The 17,007-nt window shown below is 40.0% G+C and overlaps 2 protein-coding genes across 10 annotated transcripts in view; one reads left to right on the top strand and one right to left on the bottom strand.

The window, feature by feature from the left end:
* The window catches only part of ZNF345 (zinc finger protein 345), a 38,452-nt gene that overhangs the window by 13,401 nt on the left and 8,044 nt on the right, over positions 1-17,007 (bottom strand). The window contains exons 2-3 of the mRNA XM_031026058.2: positions 9,798-10,589; positions 8,872-8,946 (exon numbers count right to left, since the gene is read on the bottom strand). The gene's annotated coding sequence lies outside the window, so the exon portion shown is untranslated. The remainder of the gene's footprint in view (positions 1-8,871; positions 8,947-9,797; positions 10,590-17,007) is intronic.
* ZNF790 (zinc finger protein 790) overlaps positions 14,075-17,007 on the top strand; it is a 16,403-nt gene continuing 13,470 nt past the window's right edge. For 3 of the 9 annotated variants that reach the window (XM_081807480.1, XM_081807478.1, XM_081807483.1), the window contains exons 1-2: positions 14,106-14,496; positions 16,201-16,291. Coding sequence is in view for 3 of the 9 variants with exons in the window: in XM_081807476.1 (XP_081663602.1) it covers positions 14,229-14,259; positions 14,398-14,496 (130 nt within the window). In the remaining 6 variants the exon portion in view is untranslated. Of the gene's footprint in view, positions 14,497-16,200; positions 16,292-17,007 lie in introns of all 9 variants that reach the window. The other 6 variants (XM_081807476.1, XM_081807475.1, XM_081807477.1 and 3 more) reach the window with 5 other exon arrangements.

The raw sequence follows: 17,007 nt of genomic DNA, 5'->3' as shown, positions 1-17,007 counted from the left end.
AAAAAAGACTTACTAGGAAACAATACTCACTGACTGTGGCATTGGCACAGAGAAAAAATTAGAAAACTATGGCACAGAAGACTGAGCCAGGAATACACTCACATACATATGGAAACTTATGATCGGACAATCCTGGCACTGCAACTCTTCCAGATTAAAGAAGACTAAAAGAGAGGTGATACTAAATTCAATGTGTGATCCTAGACTGTATCCTGGACAGTGCCTGGGAACAGAGGATGAGGGCACAGTGAGTACTACAAAAAAACATTATTAGGACCAGTGAAAAATCTTGAATATAGACTGTTAAGTAAGAGTACTGTAATTGTTTAAATTTCTTATTTTAATAAGTGTACTGTGGTCATGTAAGAGAATATTCTTGTTCTGAGAAAATAACACACTGACATGTTTAAAAGTAAAGAAGCAAATTTCCACAACTTATTTTTTTTTAAAGATTTTATTTATTTATTTAACAGAGAGAGTGAGAGAACACAAGCAGGGGGAGCACCAGAGGGAGTGGAAGAAGCAGGCTCCCTGCCGAGCAGGGAGTCCGATGCGGGGCTCGATCCCAGGACCCTGGGATCATGACCTGAGCCGAAGGCAGATGCTTAACCAACAGCCACACAGGCACCCCTCCACAACTTATTCTTAAATAGTTCAGGTAAAACGTGTGCATTGCGTATGTGTGTGTGGCCACATGCATATATAGAGAGAACTACAAGCACATACAGGAATGATCATGCAAATAGGGCAAAAGTAACTGTTGGTGAATCTGAGTAAAGAGTACACAAGAATATTATGTACTATTCTTGTAAGTTTACTGCAAGTTTGGATTTAATCAAAATTTAAAAGTAATCCAAAACAAGACATATTATTAAATAATTCTCAAGTTAAATATGAAACTAAATAGAAATATAAAATACCTAGAAATGAAGTGAAAAGGAGACCAATATGTTTTTTAAAAATCTTGACACAAGAAAATTACAAAGAAAAAATTAATAACATTAAACTTCAAAAAATAAAATAAAATTAATCTGAATTCAATATTGTAACAAAATGGCAGGAAAGGATATAAAAACAGAATACAAAAGTTTTAAAATTTGTAAGTCACAACACTCAAAACTTGCTTTTGAAAAGCATGAAGACTGCTGATAAAACATGAAAACTGATGTTTTATGTTTTCTCCCACAACACCACTAAAATGACCAAACAATGATAGTTTCATAATATTAATTGCTGGCAAGAACGCAGGTATGACAGATATTGTTGCCTGCCTCCTTCAAACTCATCCCTCCCCTACCTACTTGCTACAGAATGGTTTTGGTTTTGGTTTTTTTGATAGTTACAGTACTCAGCTCTAGAAAATGAATCATGATTGGGGCGCCTGGGTGGCTCAGTCGTTAAGCGTCTGCCTTCGGCTCAGGTCATGATCCCAGGGTCCTGGGATCGAGCCCCGCATTGGGCTCCCTGCTCTGCAGGAAGCCTGTTTCTCCCTCTAACTCTCCCCCTGCTTGTGATCCTGCTATCACTGTGTCTCTCTCTGTCAAATAAATAAATAAAATCTTTAAAAAAAAAAAAAGAAAGAAAATGAATCATGATTTCCCTAAGTCAGTGGTTCCTAACTCTGACTACAATTAGAATCAACTGGGTAGCTTTCAAAGAATTCTAGAGCTTGAACCCCACTTCAGACCAATTAAATCTCAATGTTTTTTCTTGTCACTTTGTACGAGCATTTAAGTCATTAATTCACAACTATGCATACTAGAATCATCTGGTGCTCTTTTAAAAATGATAATGCTCAGGCCATATCCCAGATGAATTAAATCAGAATCGCTGTGGGCATGACCCAGACATCAGTAACCAAGGTTAAGAATCACTAGCATAAATTAAAAAAAAAAATGCAAGTTCTTTTTTGCACCTCATGTAGCCATAAGTAAACTAACTAGAAGTGGAGAAGCAGGTTCTGTCAGAGAGAGTTAGGCGTACTATGAAGTGAACAATCTATTGTGAAGTTTAACTTGTAAATATTTACTGAAGTTTAAAATATGTGTATTCTATTGTCCCCATAATTTCACTTTCAGTATATACCTTAGAGAAGGCCTATACATAAATGTTTATTGGAACAGTGATTGCCACAGTGATAACTATATGAAACTAAATGTTTAAAAACCAGAAAATGATTAAAGATACCACAGTACTATAAAATATGGCCTTACATGAAGCAATTAAAGTGAGGTAGTTCTATACTTATGTGTACAATTCCTCAACAGAATGAAAAACCAAGTTTCAGAATAGTAACAATAACTACCAAATGACTGACACTAAGTGAACATTCTGAGTGAATGTTCTAAGAATCCTGTTCTAAGGATTTTACATGAACCAACTCAAACCTTGGACCAACCCTATAAGGCAGTTACTTTCCACATTTTGCAGCCTATACTTATTATTCTCTTTATATAGATATACTTTTATGTGACAAAACAGTACCATATACATGTGTGCATATATTTAAATGCATAGAATAAAGGTAAAAAGGATAAATAATTAACTTAGAACAGGGGCTACCTTTGGGTACTTCGGGTAGATACCTGGGAATGGGGACTGTGGTCACATGGGATGTGAGCCCCTCCATGACATATAGATTATTTTTATAAGAAAAATACATAATTAGGATTTAACTAAAAATAAAATTAAAAAAGGAAAACACTAGCATTCAGGCTAAGGAGATACCTGTACATAAAGGCAACAGTTTGGGGGCGCCTGGGTGGCTCAGTCGTTGGGCGTCTGCCTTCAGCTCAGGTTATGATCCCAGGGTCCTGGGATTGAGCCCACATCGGGCTCCCTGCTCAGCGGGAAACCTGCTTCTCCCTCTCCCACTCCCCCTGCTTGTGTTTCCTCTCTCACTCTGTCTCTCTCTGTCAAATAAATAAATAAAACCTTTAAAAAAAAAAAAAGGCAATAGTTTGTAAGCAAACCATATTCAACAAAAGGGGCTTGATAAAATGCTAACATTATGAGACCATTACAACTCATGATAAAGATAAATATGTAAAAGCATGACAGTTGTTCATAATGTATTTTGGCATGATAAAGACGGGTTACAGGTCAGTGGCCATAGTATGATCACATTAAGGAAAGAATTCTAAGCATTTGCTCTAACAATTTGACAGCAGTCTTTAATTGATAGGACTACAGATGGCCTTTGTCTTTTATTTCTGCTTCTCTGTATTTTCTAAATTTGTTGTAATAAAGAATTATTTTGTAATGAAAGAAACAGAGAATACAGCTATTTTCAGAAAAAAAGTGACATATTTGATCAGGTATTCAAAGATTTGTAAGAGGAAATAATCTTAACATGGCACAGGTACAAGCACAGAGACATAAATTTTTTAAATATTTACTAGATAATACAACCTACTTAAATAATATAGCACCAAGTAGACAATGCAAAGTAATGGAAAAGGAAATAAGTTATTACTAGATAAAAGACACTGGAACAATACTGAGTAAATGAAAAAAATGATTCAGATCCCCAACACACAGCAAAACAAATTTAAAATGGGTTAAAAGTTATGTATATAAGAGAATTAATATGTATAATCCTGGGTCTCAATGATTTACAAAGCATTTGGGGAGCAAAATTTGCCTAAGATCCTTTGGATAATAAAGCTGGACACATCATGCTCCCTGATTTTAAAGTAAATTATTGTTTTGATATAGTAATCAAAACAGTATGGTATTGGCATAAAAACAGACACACAGATCAGTGGAATAGAATACAGACTCAGAAATAAACCCACGGACCACAAACCCAGAAATAAACTATGGCCAATTAATTTCAACAAAGGAGCCAAAAATATACAAAAGGGAAAGGACAGCCTCTTTAATAAATGGTGTTGGAAAAACTAGACAGCCACATGCAAAAGAATGATTATTATCTTACACCATACAAAAAATTAACTCAAAATGGACAAAAAGGCTTGAACATAAAACCTGAAACCATAAAACTCCTAGAAGAAAACAGAGGCTATTAGCTCCTTGACACTGGTCTTGGATATGATTTTTTGGATATACCTCCACAAGCAAAGGCAACAAAAGCAAAAATAAATGAGTGGACTATATCAAACTAAAAAGCTTCTGAATAGGGTGCCTGGGTGGCTCAGTCGTTAAGCATCTGCCTTCGGCTCAGGTCATGATCCCAGGGTCCTGGGATTGAGCCCCATGTCTGGGTTTTCTGCTCAGCGGGAAGCCTGCTTCTCCCTCTCCCACTACGCCTGCTTGTGTTCCCTCTCTCGCTGTGTCTTTCTCTGTCAAATAAATAAATAAATAAGATCTTTAAAAAAAAAACAAAACAAACCTTCTGAATAGCAAAGTAAATCATCAACAAAATAGAAAGGCAACCTACTGAAGGGGAGAAAATATTTGCAAATCATATACCTGATAAAGGGGTATATGATAATATCCAAAATATATAAAGAAGTAATACAACTCAATAGCAAATAAACATTCTGATTTAAAAAATGGGCAGGAGTTCTGAATAAACATTGCTCCAAAGAAGACATATAGATGACCAACAGTAGATGAAATGATGCTCAACATTACTAACCATCAGGGAAATGCAAATTAAAACTACAATGAGATATCATCTTACAACTGTTAGAGTGGCTATTATCAAAAAGATAAGAAATAATCTGTTGAGAAGGATATTGAGAAAAGGGAACCCTTTTGCCCTGCTGGTAGGAATGTAAATTGGTGTAGTCACTATGGAAAACAGTATGGAGGTTTCTCAAAAAATTAAAAATAGAATACCATATGATCCAGCAATTCCACTTCTGAGTATTTATCCAAAGAAAATGAAAACATGAACTCAGAAAGATATATGCACCCCCATGTTCACTGCAGCATTGTTTACAATAGCCAAGATATGGAAACAATCTCAGTGACCAACAATGGATGAATAAAGATTATCGGAATATTATTCAGTCATAAAAAAGAATGAAATCTTGCCATCTGTGACAACATGGATGGACCTTGAGGTCATTATGCTAAGTGAAGTAAGTCATATAAAAGTAAATACCATATACTTTCACTTATAAGTGGAATTTAAACAAACAAATAAAAGCCAAGCTCGTAGACATAGAGAACAGATTGGTAGTTGCCAGAGACTGGGGGTGGGAGTGTGAAATGGGTAAAGGGGTTCAAAAGGTACAAACTTCCAGTTATAAAACAAATAAGTCATGAGTAGTAAATAATACTGCACTGCATATTTCAATGTTGCTAATAGACTAAATCTTAAAAAATCCTCATCACAGGAAAAACTACATATGGTGATGGATATTAACTGGACTTACCGTGGGGTCATTTCAAAATATATACAAATATCAAATCATTATCTTGTACTTCTGAAACTAATATAATGTTACATGTCATTTGTACCTCAATTAAAAAAAAATCCTTTGGGAACCACCAAAAGGCCTTTAGTTAAGTGCTTTATACTGTAATTGATATAGAGGTCCCAAGAATGAGAAGTAAAGGAGAAAGGGAGCTAACATTTCTTGAACTTCTGATGTGTACCAAGTGTTCTACACATGTCTTATTTCATTCTCAACATTAAGTGAGAATAAGAACCTCTCATTTACAGGTTCAACAGCTCACAGGTGGTGCAGCTGAGATCAGAAGCCACATCTGATACTGGAGCCCATGCTTTTTATACCATGTTACAGAGAGACCAGCATAGGTAAAATAATCTGAGAGATGTTTCTTTCTTTTTTTTTTATTCTGAAGAAGCCTATATTTAAACTAAAGAGAATAGATGGCAAAGATGCAAAGGCAAAAACTATCTGACAAAGGACAGCAGAAGGTAGGGGGAAGAGGAAAGGACAATTAAAAAAGAAATATAATATGGAGAGAACAGTAAAAGGTACCATAAAAAGCAGAACTGATTGGACCAGAATGTTATTAAAATAAAAATTTTAGACAGTAGATATCTACATCTGTACCTAAGGCTATACCTATTTTTTTTTAATTTTTAAAGATTTTATTTATTTATTTGAGAGAGAGAGCGAGAGCACAAGCTGGGGGAGAGGCAGAGGGAGAGAGAGAAGCAGGCTCCCTGCCTGATGCAGGGCTCAATCCCAGTATGCTAGGATCATGACCTGAGCTGAAGGCAGACGCTTAACCAACTGAGCCATCGAGGTGCCCCCTTTTTTTTAAATTTTAAGTAATTTCTACACCCAACGTGGGGCTTGAACTCACAACCCCAAGATAAAGAGTTGCACGCTCCACTGACTGAGCCAGTCAGGCGCCCCCTACCGAATTTTTATATCCCTACTTCCAAAAATGTATTTGAGGAGGCTAAGAATTAAAGGAAAAAAAATTTCTAATCATACACAATGGTCATAGGTAACGGGTACTCAATATCATAAACACAGGCTAAAATTATTACTATGACTGATCATTATTTAAAGTGTTCAGATTCCTGGCAGTCAATGCAAAAGGGAAATACTATACAATGGATTATATGGTTCCTATTTGCATAGGACTATTTACAGGAGATAAGCAAGACCTTGTTGAGAAAACCTTAAGAAGACTAAAACAACTGAGAGTTTCATGTTATTAGAAGATTCACCAAATTTCTACTCACACAATTATAGATACAATGCAATTCAATCTAAATCACAAAAGATGCTTGAGTGGAACCAAGCTATTTCAAAAAATTTATATGGAAATGCAGAGGAACACAAACAGCCAAGATACTCTTGAGGAACAAGAGGTAAGATGACTTGCTCCAAATATTATAAAGTCACAGTGAATAAAATATCATGATATTGCTGCAAGGAGAGAAAAACAGAGCAATGGAACAGAATATAATGTCCAGAAATAAACGTAGACATATATGATCACTTGATTTTTACTAAATGGCACTGCAGATCAGTGTAGAAAAGATGAACTTTACAATAAATGATACTGGAACAACTGGATATCCATATAGGGGATAAAATCAAATTATATCACTACCTACAGAAATCAATTCCAGGTAGTGTAAAGACCTACATGTTAAAGCCAAAGAGTGGAAAGCTTTTAGAAGAGAACATAAGAAATTTTCATTACCTCAAGGTAGCAGAAAATTTCTTAAACAAACACTAACCACTGAAAAAGATTTTGTAACATTTAAATCCCAAACCTCTATTCATCAAAAGGCAACAGAATGAAAAACCAAGCCAGAGCAGAAGAAAATATTTAGTCACTATTATACAGAAGATACATATATACATATACATATATATACATATATATATATATCTGCTTTAATCGGAGAAAAACAACCCAATTAAAAATTGGAAAAACATTTCAACAAGCATTTTACAAAAGAGGACATCGGTTGGGCAAGAATTTGTGTTCAGTTTCATTGATAATCAAGGAAATATCAATTAAATGTGTAATTAATAACATTAGACATCCACCAAATTGGCAAAAATCTAAAAGTACGATGATGCCAAGGGCTGGCATGGATGTGGAGCAAAAATCTTTATAAACTGCTGATACAAGTAAAAACTTGCACAGTATCTTTATTTTTTTTTTAAGATTTAGTTATTTATTTATTTATTTGAGAGAAAGAGAGAGAGCACACAGAAGGAGAGGGAGAAGCAGACTCCTCACTGAGCAGGGAGCCCGATGTGGGGCTCGATCCCAGGACCCTGGGATCATGACCTGAGCCAAAGGCAGACCAACTGAGCCACCCAGGCACCCCTTGCACAGTATCTTTAGAGAACAGTTTGACATTGTCTAGTAAAACTGAAGACATACAAATTCTATCCCTCAGCAATTTAAACACAATTTTAGCATATATGCTAAAGAAATGCAAGCACACATGTACCAAAATATGTGCAAAATATTCACAGTCACATGGCTTGTAACAGTCAAAAACTGGAAGCAAGTCATATATCCATGAAAAGTAGACTGGATAAGCAGTAAATTTTGATGCTATCATGCAAGATAATATATATACAGCAATGGAAAAAAATGAACTGTAGTTACAGGAAACATGAAGCTCATATTAAATATGAAAAAAACACACAAAAGAATGTCTATTCATACAAAGAAAACACATAAACTAAACCTATGATTTTGGAATTCATACACTAAAGTTCTAATGAAAGGCAAAGAAATGATCACAGTGGTCATCACCAGAGGAACACAATTGTTTGTGATTGTGGAAGGGTGCAACAGAGGTTTCTTTAGAGATGGCTGTATTCTATTTCTTAGGTACTCCCTATTGTGAGTCTTTATAATTATGTATTAAATGGCACAAATGAGTAGGATATACCATTTCTGTATCTAATTTGAGAGGAAAAAAAAAAGCCACAGGCATTCAAATAAATATGAACTTCTAAAAATGTTTCAAATACTAAATCATGTGGGAAAATAAATATAATTTTATGTAAAAATGTAGGTTATAATGGTAAATGTTGAATGAATTCAATTTTTAAAAATCACATTTTATATACATACATAAAACAGACCAGGAAGAAAATACAAAAAAGTTAGCATTAGTTTTAGCTGGGAATTGAAATTTTCTTCAAAAGATGTACTTCTGAAATTATTTAAAATAGTCATGTCTTACTTTTATAAATAGAAAGAAATAGTATTTTTTTAAAAAGACAGCATAAAGGAAAATTAAACCATTTGACAAATTAGTAAGAGAAAATCAGGTGCCTGTGAGGGCTTAGGGTTTGCAGCCAATCACATTTTCTCAAAGGGGAAATTCCAGGGATCAAATCACTTGATGGGCAAGAATTTTCAAGAGGAGAAAAGCAAGTCAAGTGCTGACAAAGAAAAGGGGATTTCAGGAAACAAGGGGAAACCACAAACTACCTTGCAGGAGCCTTGTGGATGTTCAACAGCCATTCTTTACTCCACTCTGGAAGCCTCTGTGCAAGCAAAGCAGAGCTGAGGAAGAAGAAACGAGTCAGGAAACATCAGGTTCTTCTGCGAGCCTAGGTCAACCAACCGCCCGCCACCTATAAATGTAGGTCTAGGTCATGCAAGACTAGGGCGTCCTGTTCAATACCGGCATCAAGACAAGAGTAGGGTCACTGCAGTTCTGGGCAGAATCTGTCCCCGAGCTCACAGAGGTCCCCCGGGAGCAGAGCGCTGGAGTCACAAAGGCAGACAAAGGCGTCCCACACTACAGTGCTATACGGACACACAGTCCCACAAACTCAACCACGGGGACACAGGCACCCCCAAACCTAAACACAACTGGCTGCACATGGTCACACAAGCATACACACCACGGGAACAGACACAGTCACAATCGCAGTCATAGACACCCCACACACTCACATTCCCACTGCCACACTTCATGGGGACACAGTGACAACAACGAATTGACACGCACCCTACACCAATAATATCACAAATACATACACCATGGGTAAACACAATCACAGAGATCACAGTTAAGGCATCCCACACCCACAGTTCAATAAATGGTCATAAACACACACGCACCATGAAGACACCCAGTTTTACAACCGCGGTCAAAGAACACTACACTCGCAAAAACCCGGTCACACAATTAAACCTCATCACACATGAACAATCATAACAGCAAATCAAGCCCTCCTCCCCGCCCTCACAGTTCCGTACACAGGCTCACACTGACACAGAGACACAGTCACATTTAGACATACACCCTCCCCACAATCTCCCCTGCTCAGCTGGCTCCCCTACACACCCCGCACAGGCCAGAGGTTCCAGACACGCCGGCACCAACGCCGGGTTCCGGGCCACCTCACCTATGCCTCCTTCGGTAGGGTCGGCACCCCCTCTATTCTACTTGGAACAAGTCGAACGCGACAGCTCCCACAGCGCCCGGAGGCCGTTTGCCCCAAGCCGCCAGAAGATCCCGCCCACTCCTCAGGAGAGGGGCTAGTTCTCGCGGGAGGGATACTGAGCCTAGAGGCATCTGGGAGATGTAGTACAGATGTAACGACAGGTTGCTAAAACGCGGTCTCCTGCCTATCTCGACTCCCCGGTGGCAAAGAGCCCTGTGTCTTCCCGCTGAGCAGCGCACCGGGGGCTTCCGCGAGTGTCAGCTGACTAGGATTCCGTCGACCAAACTGTAGTCAGGCTCCTCTGAGCTCTCTTCTTGACTGGGTCTCGTCCTTGACCTGCTGACCCTAGTTCAGCAAGAATCCCAAGGCTTTTGATATTTCACCAAGCTCCTCTTAGTAATTTTCTATCCACTGACTCCCTCACCCTGCCCCTTGGATATAAATCCCAGCTACTGTTATATATTGACTCGAGTTCAGTCTCTCTTCTCCACTGCGACAATCTAATAAAATCTTCCTTACCTGTTTAACTTGCCTGGTGCAGTTTTTCATTGACAAAGCCTCCAGTGCGGCTCTCTCAGGCTCTGACGACTCACCCTGCAACATACTTGGCCCTACGGCCTCCTGCGAAATGCAGTCCTGGACTTCTCCAGTGGCCAGATGGACCAGGCCAAGGTAAGCTGTGTCCTCTAGGCACTGAGGTGAGGCCTGGCCACACTTAAATGCCCTGGAGGGTGCTCGGAATTCTGCTTTGCCCTGGGAATACAAAAATGCTCTTGAGTCAGGCTGCTGCGGACCTTGTCAGAAGAACGAACCCATATGTGGACCTGAGCATCTGTGACCAAACCAGCCTGGGGAGTTTGAAAGGGAGGAATCTTCAAGCCCAGTCATGTATGTGAAAGTGGACAAAGGAGGTCCCGTCATGGGACAGTGGTGAGATTACATGTGGACAGGTTGAGGGGGGAGGGAGGATAGTTGAGTGAAAGAGAAACTGCATGCAGGTAAAATTGATGAGTGTGACAGAGTGGGATCAAGATTATGTGTGGCTTTGTGAGGCTGGAGGGTCACATCATGGGTGTGTGTGTGGTTGTACAGCTAGTGGGGCAAGAGTGTCTGGATCCCTGCGGGTATGTGTATGAGTATTTATGTGATTACCTGAATGTAGGTCATCTCAGCATGGGTGCCTGAGATGGTGGAGGAATCTGAATCCTGCAAATCTCATTTTCTCCTCAAGCTGATAATAAGGGTATGTCTTCCTGGAGCTCCGATTTTAAGAGGGAAAAGCTACATTTTAATTTATATAACAAATAACTTGTAGCATTTTTATATAAACGCTTAAGTTTCCAACCATTTGTTCTGGAATAGAATAACAAATCAGTATGACATATTAAACAGGGTATATTTTGCTATAGGGGTACCTGTTTTGTCTACAGTCTTGCCCCCAGACATTTACTCTTTGTAGTAATTGGTAGGGCAAATTGGGGTCAATGGTAGGGTAAATGTTCGGAGATGTAATTGCTCAATTCAAGCAGAAGTATCAACCACAAAAGATGTTCAGAGGAAGCTGTAAGGGATGTGATGCTGGAGAACTAGAGCAACACAGTCATATTAGACATGGATAGCTCTCTGTATAATCCAACTTTTGAAAATAAAGTGCTGTCTCTTTTCCATTTCTGAAATATTTAGAAACTTTACATGGCATAATAGATTCAGCTTTGAGATAACAAGTTTCAGGTATTCTCAAACCCTCTGCCATATGATTGCATATGCTCAACCTCTAAGGTAAAAGGTTATTTACTTTGTTCCTCTTTATATGTTAACTTCCTTAAAGGCCCAGGCTCGGTCTGATTTAGGGGATGGTGCTTGAATTAAAATTCAGTCTTATATCACTTTCCTATATATAGGCTATCACATCACCAAACTGGATAAAATCTTTAAGTTGGAACAAGAAGAGAGGCCATGGGTGGTGAAGAGAGGAAATGTAAAGTAGGTTCTCTCCAAGTGAGTGAGTGAGAACCAGGCAGATGTGCTTGGGGTAGGGCAGAACACAGATGTTCAGTGAGAGAGCTGACAACAGCCAGAAGTGCCTGAGGAATGTCAACATATCCTACCGGGGACTTGGGGGTGGGACGGTGTCAGCTTGTGCTTTGTCCTCAGCTTGCCTTTTGCTCCCTCATCAACCTTACTTGGTAAAAGGATCTTTGCAGATGCAATTAAGTTAAGGATCTCTAAGTGAGTTCATCCTGGATTATCTGTGTGTGACCTAAATCCAATGACAAGTGTCTTTATAATAGAAGATGAAAAGACATACAAAAGAAGGCCATGTAAAGACACAGGTAGAGAGTGAAGTTATGCAGCAACAAGCTAAGGACACCTGCGTTTACTTCTGTTTTGTTTTGGTTTGGGTTTTTTGGTCTCTTGGGAGCATCTTGATTTTTTTTTTTCCCTTGCCTTTTCATATGCCTTAAATTTTTGTTGTTGTTGTTGAAAGCCAGACATTTTGTCTAGGACAGGAGTGTGCAGAAAAGCCTTAACATAGCCGACCTGAGAATTCTTATCTTTAGAAGGCCTGCTTGCACAGTTGGTGCTTGGCTTGCATCTAGAACTTAGTTTTCCTGAGGGGGGTCCCGCTATCCTAATAAGAGTGGCTCACTATGCTTGTTTGTACAAATCAATAGTTTATGTTAAACACCTGCTTTCCTTCTGAAAGTCTAGTATGCACCTGGCAGAAGCTGCCTTTGTGACCAGCCCACAATAAAATCTCTAGGTACTGAGTCTCTAGTGAGTTTCTTCCCTGGTTGGCAACATTTCAAGTGTGTTGTCACAACTCGTTGCAGGGGAAATTAATATCCTGTGTGACTCTACTTGGAAAGGATCCTTGGAACTATGCACCTGGTTTTTCCTGGACTTTACTCCATGCACTTTTCCTCTTTGCTAATTTTGCTTTGTATTGTTTCACTGTGAGTTCTTCTAGAGAATCATTCAACCTTAGAGGGAGTATTGATCTTGGGGTCCCACAACACAGTACTAACTGAGGAAAATAATTTTCATGCCTGAATGGGCATACTTTTCCCGCGGAGTTTTAAGTTAATTCAATTAGGAGTTTTAACAACTAAGCAAGATAAATTCATGCAATTTGATTTGCATTTATATAAATTTGAAAGATAGATAACTGACAACCAAGATATTTGTGGAGTCCCCCAATCCGATGGGAACCACCAAATGTGGGGTAACCTGAGCTGGTGGAAGCCTACTACACAGGCAGTGAAAGAATTCACCCAAGGCAGAACAAAGGTGATAGAAGTTTATTGACAGCAAAGCAGAGACTGCTGCGAGGCAGGGGTGGGGGGCTGTGGTTAAGGGGGGAAGGTAAGAAGGTATGGGAAGTATGGAATTTTTCTTTTTTGGTACCTGTGTCTACCCACTGGTCAGCTAGGGCTTATGATTCTTTTGAGGTGGGTCTCCTAAAGGGCCTGTTCGTATTCAGCCAGGGGGTTTCTGTGGGCCCTTCTACCTTACTGAGGTTTCCACTGTTCAGGTTGATTGCCTAAAAGCGGCCTCTACAATATTATTACCTTAACAGTCAGGCGGGATAGTGGTCAGCTAGGGACTGGGGATCAGAAATATCACATGCATAGGTCATTTCTTCTTGAAATACCAACAATGTACTCTTCATTAGTATTGAGTAAAACTGAATGTACACATTCTATGCACTTTTTGTCAGGTATTTCCTATTTTACAATAAAAATATTTTAAAAGAAATTCTTTTTAAAGGCTGAATTTGAAAGTACTGAAAGAAACTACTCTGTCAGAAAACTTAGACATACTGTCCATCTAAATGATGAGCTCGGAGAAAAGGAAGCAAATTTTAAAAACTGGCAAATATTAACTTCAGCAAAAAAAAAAAAAAAGGCCAAGATATGGATAACATTTACAAAACACTAATGTAAGCTTGAATATTAATTTAAATCAAACTCTTTAAGGGTAATTGGAAGATGAGAGTAAGGTAAGTATTTGAGGATGTGAGAGATACCACACCTCCGTTAAAGAAGGAGCTCCCATGGCTTTGCAGAGAAGGGACCCTCCTGGGGCCGGGCCCCTTCATCCTACCCCCAGGTCGATGCTAGGCACTGCCTAACGGGACCTTTCTGTCACACCATATCTGTCAGATGCCCAGACAGAGAACTCAAGCCGCGAAGAATTACACCCTTCCTCTGAGGTACTTTGGCCTACGGCCCTGAACTACATTTCCCAAGGGCCATCGCGTCCAAGGCTACTTCCGGTAAAGGCAGCATTTGTTCATTTGTCCAGGTTCCCAGACTGGGGCACACGTTTGTGGAGGAGCAGCGTGGAGGCCTTAGTGGAGTCTCGCGTTCTAAACGCGGCCTGGAACTAATGGAACTAATAGAAGCCCTCTGCCACGCATGTGAGCAGTTATGAGGGCAATGGTCTTTGTCGCGGGAAAGGATGGGGGCCGAGGCCAAGGCCTGTGAATTGAGATTGTCGGCTCTGGGCTCTGAAAGGCTGTCCAGGCTCTGACTACGTTTTCCAATGCCCACCATAGCCGAAGCCGCTTCCTGTCCGCGCGCTGACGCTTTCAGGACCGTAGGAAGCATCGCGCCCGAATCCCAGCGGAACATTCTTGTAGAGACCGCAGGGTCAGGTAAGAAGAGAGTCTTAGACCCAGAAGCGGAATGACTCCTGAGGGGCCAAGGCCACTGGGGAGGGCAGTGGGCAGTGAGGGACTGATGTTTTCGGAGTCTCAGGCTTTGCCAGCAACTGGGTGTGGGAGGGAAGGTGGTAGGGAGCTGTGTATGTGTGTGTCCGCTCCCGCGCGATCACGGATGGGATCTGTGGGTGCTTGTGTGAAATTGTTACGGGAGCGGGATGTGGGGGTAATCGCTCAGGAGCTGTAGAGTTGGGGGTGTGTATGTGTGTGTGTTTGCATGCGCACGATGGTGAGGGGAGCTGTACGTGATTGTAATGACCATTTAGGTGTGACTGTACATGTATATGATTGTGACTGCACCACTGTGTGCCTGACCGTTTGTGTAAATGTGGTAGCAGCAGCTGTGGAGCCAGAAACAAAGAATATTGCATTTAGTAACAATCATAGTTATTCGTAAATGTGTGGAGAGCAGTTTCTGTGGTGGCCGTTAGTTGGGTTGAGTTGGGTCATTGTAGAATGTGGGGAGAGGAATAGGAGACAGTGTAGAGAACATATCCCAAGAATTTCTCTGTAAATATGAGCAGAGAAATAGAAATAGAGAAATAGGGGAAATAACAACGTTGCAGTATATTGGTGATAATGAGCCACAAGAGAGGGAAAAGTAGAAATACAGGTGAGAATGAGTAAGCAAGGCTCATCTGTGTGTATGCAGTGCAACTCCAAGAATAAAAGAGGGTAGTAGTGTTGCAGAGAATGAGCCATGAGCTCAGGTTTTCAAAAAACAAGGGGAAATATCCTGTATTTGGTAGATGTCAGCAACAGTGAGGTGTGGTGAATTATAAATAATCTCATGGCATGAAATTCCAAGCTAGAGCTTTTTTGGAGGAGGAAGAGAGAACTAAGTCTGAAAGCAGTAAGAACAAGGAGGATACCTGCCCTGCTTCCAGACCCAGTGGCAAGAAGCTGTGGCGGGTAGGAGAGGGAGATATTGAAAAGGCTGCAGAGTCCTCTGGGGAGAGCCAGGTTTCCCTTAGACCCAAAGGTGAAGGGAATATTCAAAAAGTGGTTGGGGATAGAAGAGGGGTTTGTTATTAATGAATTATGAATTCCAGAGGGCATACTAGAAAGTGTCAAGATTTGGGGAGGGATGAGAAGGGGGTACATTCAACTGATTGGGAGTACAGTGTCTGAATGGAGAGATTATCAGGAATCTAAGGCTTCTTATGATGGACATAAACATGGATACAGGGGATATTGATGCTTATCCTGGTTGGATTCAAGACTGTTGGAGAGAAAGTGATGGGATAGAAGGAGGTGGATTTCTGAGTATCCATCAGAAAGAGAGGAGCCAAGGATAGAAGCTTTAAAGGTGGTTGGGGTAGGCAGAATAATGCCCCTGCAAAGATGTCCAGGTCCTAATCCCTGGAACCTGTGAATATTTTGCTTTACAGGGCAAAGGGGACTTTGCAAACAAGATTAAGTTAAGGACCTTGAAATGGAGAAATTATCCTAGATTATCCAATTAGGCCCAATGGATTCTCAAAGTCAGTAAACCTTTCCCAAGGGTTTAGAGTCAGAGGGAGATAGAATCAAAGAAGAATGGTCAGAGATATGCAAAATTGCTGGCTGAAGGAAGGGAGCAATGTTGGTGGCCTCTAGACTCTGGAGAACATAAGGAAATAAATAATTCTCCCTTAGAGCCTACAGAAAGGAACACAGCCCTGCTGACACCTTGATCTTAGTCCAATGAGAACCATCTCAGACTTTTACCTAACTGCCTAAGTGTAAGGTAATAAATTTGTATTATTTTAAGCCACTGTGTTTATGCTAATTTGTTGCTCAGTAGTAGAAAACCAATATAGTGGTATAGTGTCTTAGCCTTAGTGCTATGGAAGGGTCTTGAGCCCTGTGACATGAAGGGAACTCAATCCCTATTGATAAAATTGAGGAATTCAGGTAAGGCACAATAGGCCCCCTCTTTGCTTGTAATTTCCAGTTTTGCTGCATTATGATATATTTTTTAAATGTTTTATTTATTTATTCATTAGAGTCAGAGAGAGAGAGAGGCAGAGGGAGAAGCAGGCTCCCCGCCTAGCAGGGAGCCTGATGCGGGACTCGATCCCAGGACCCTGGGATCATGACCTTAGCCGAAGGCAGACGCTTAACCATTTGAGCCACCCAGGCACCCTGCATTATGATATTTTTTTAATGTTGGAATTTAATGAATTTTTCTTAGTGATCTAATATATGGCCAGTCTATAGTGCTTGTTTTCCACTTGATTTGTCTTTGATTGACAAAAATGTATTAAAATACTCTGTGAATGAAGTTTTATCTTACATAACCTGTAGCTTCTGCTTTATTGAAGTTGCTGCTGTTAGTTGATATATGTTCATCATCATCATCATTATTATTATTATTATTTTTAGAGAGAGGGGTAGGGGGAGAGGCAGAGAGAGAATCTTAAGCAGGCTCCATGCCCAGTACAGAGCCTGATGCAGGACTCT

This window comes from Leptonychotes weddellii, chromosome 16 (genome assembly GCF_054177405.1).
Source record: "Leptonychotes weddellii isolate Sample4059 chromosome 16, ASM5417740v2, whole genome shotgun sequence".
NCBI classification, from domain to species: Eukaryota; Metazoa; Chordata; class Mammalia; order Carnivora; family Phocidae; genus Leptonychotes; species Leptonychotes weddellii.
This window is presented reverse-complemented; position numbering and strand designations above follow the sequence as displayed.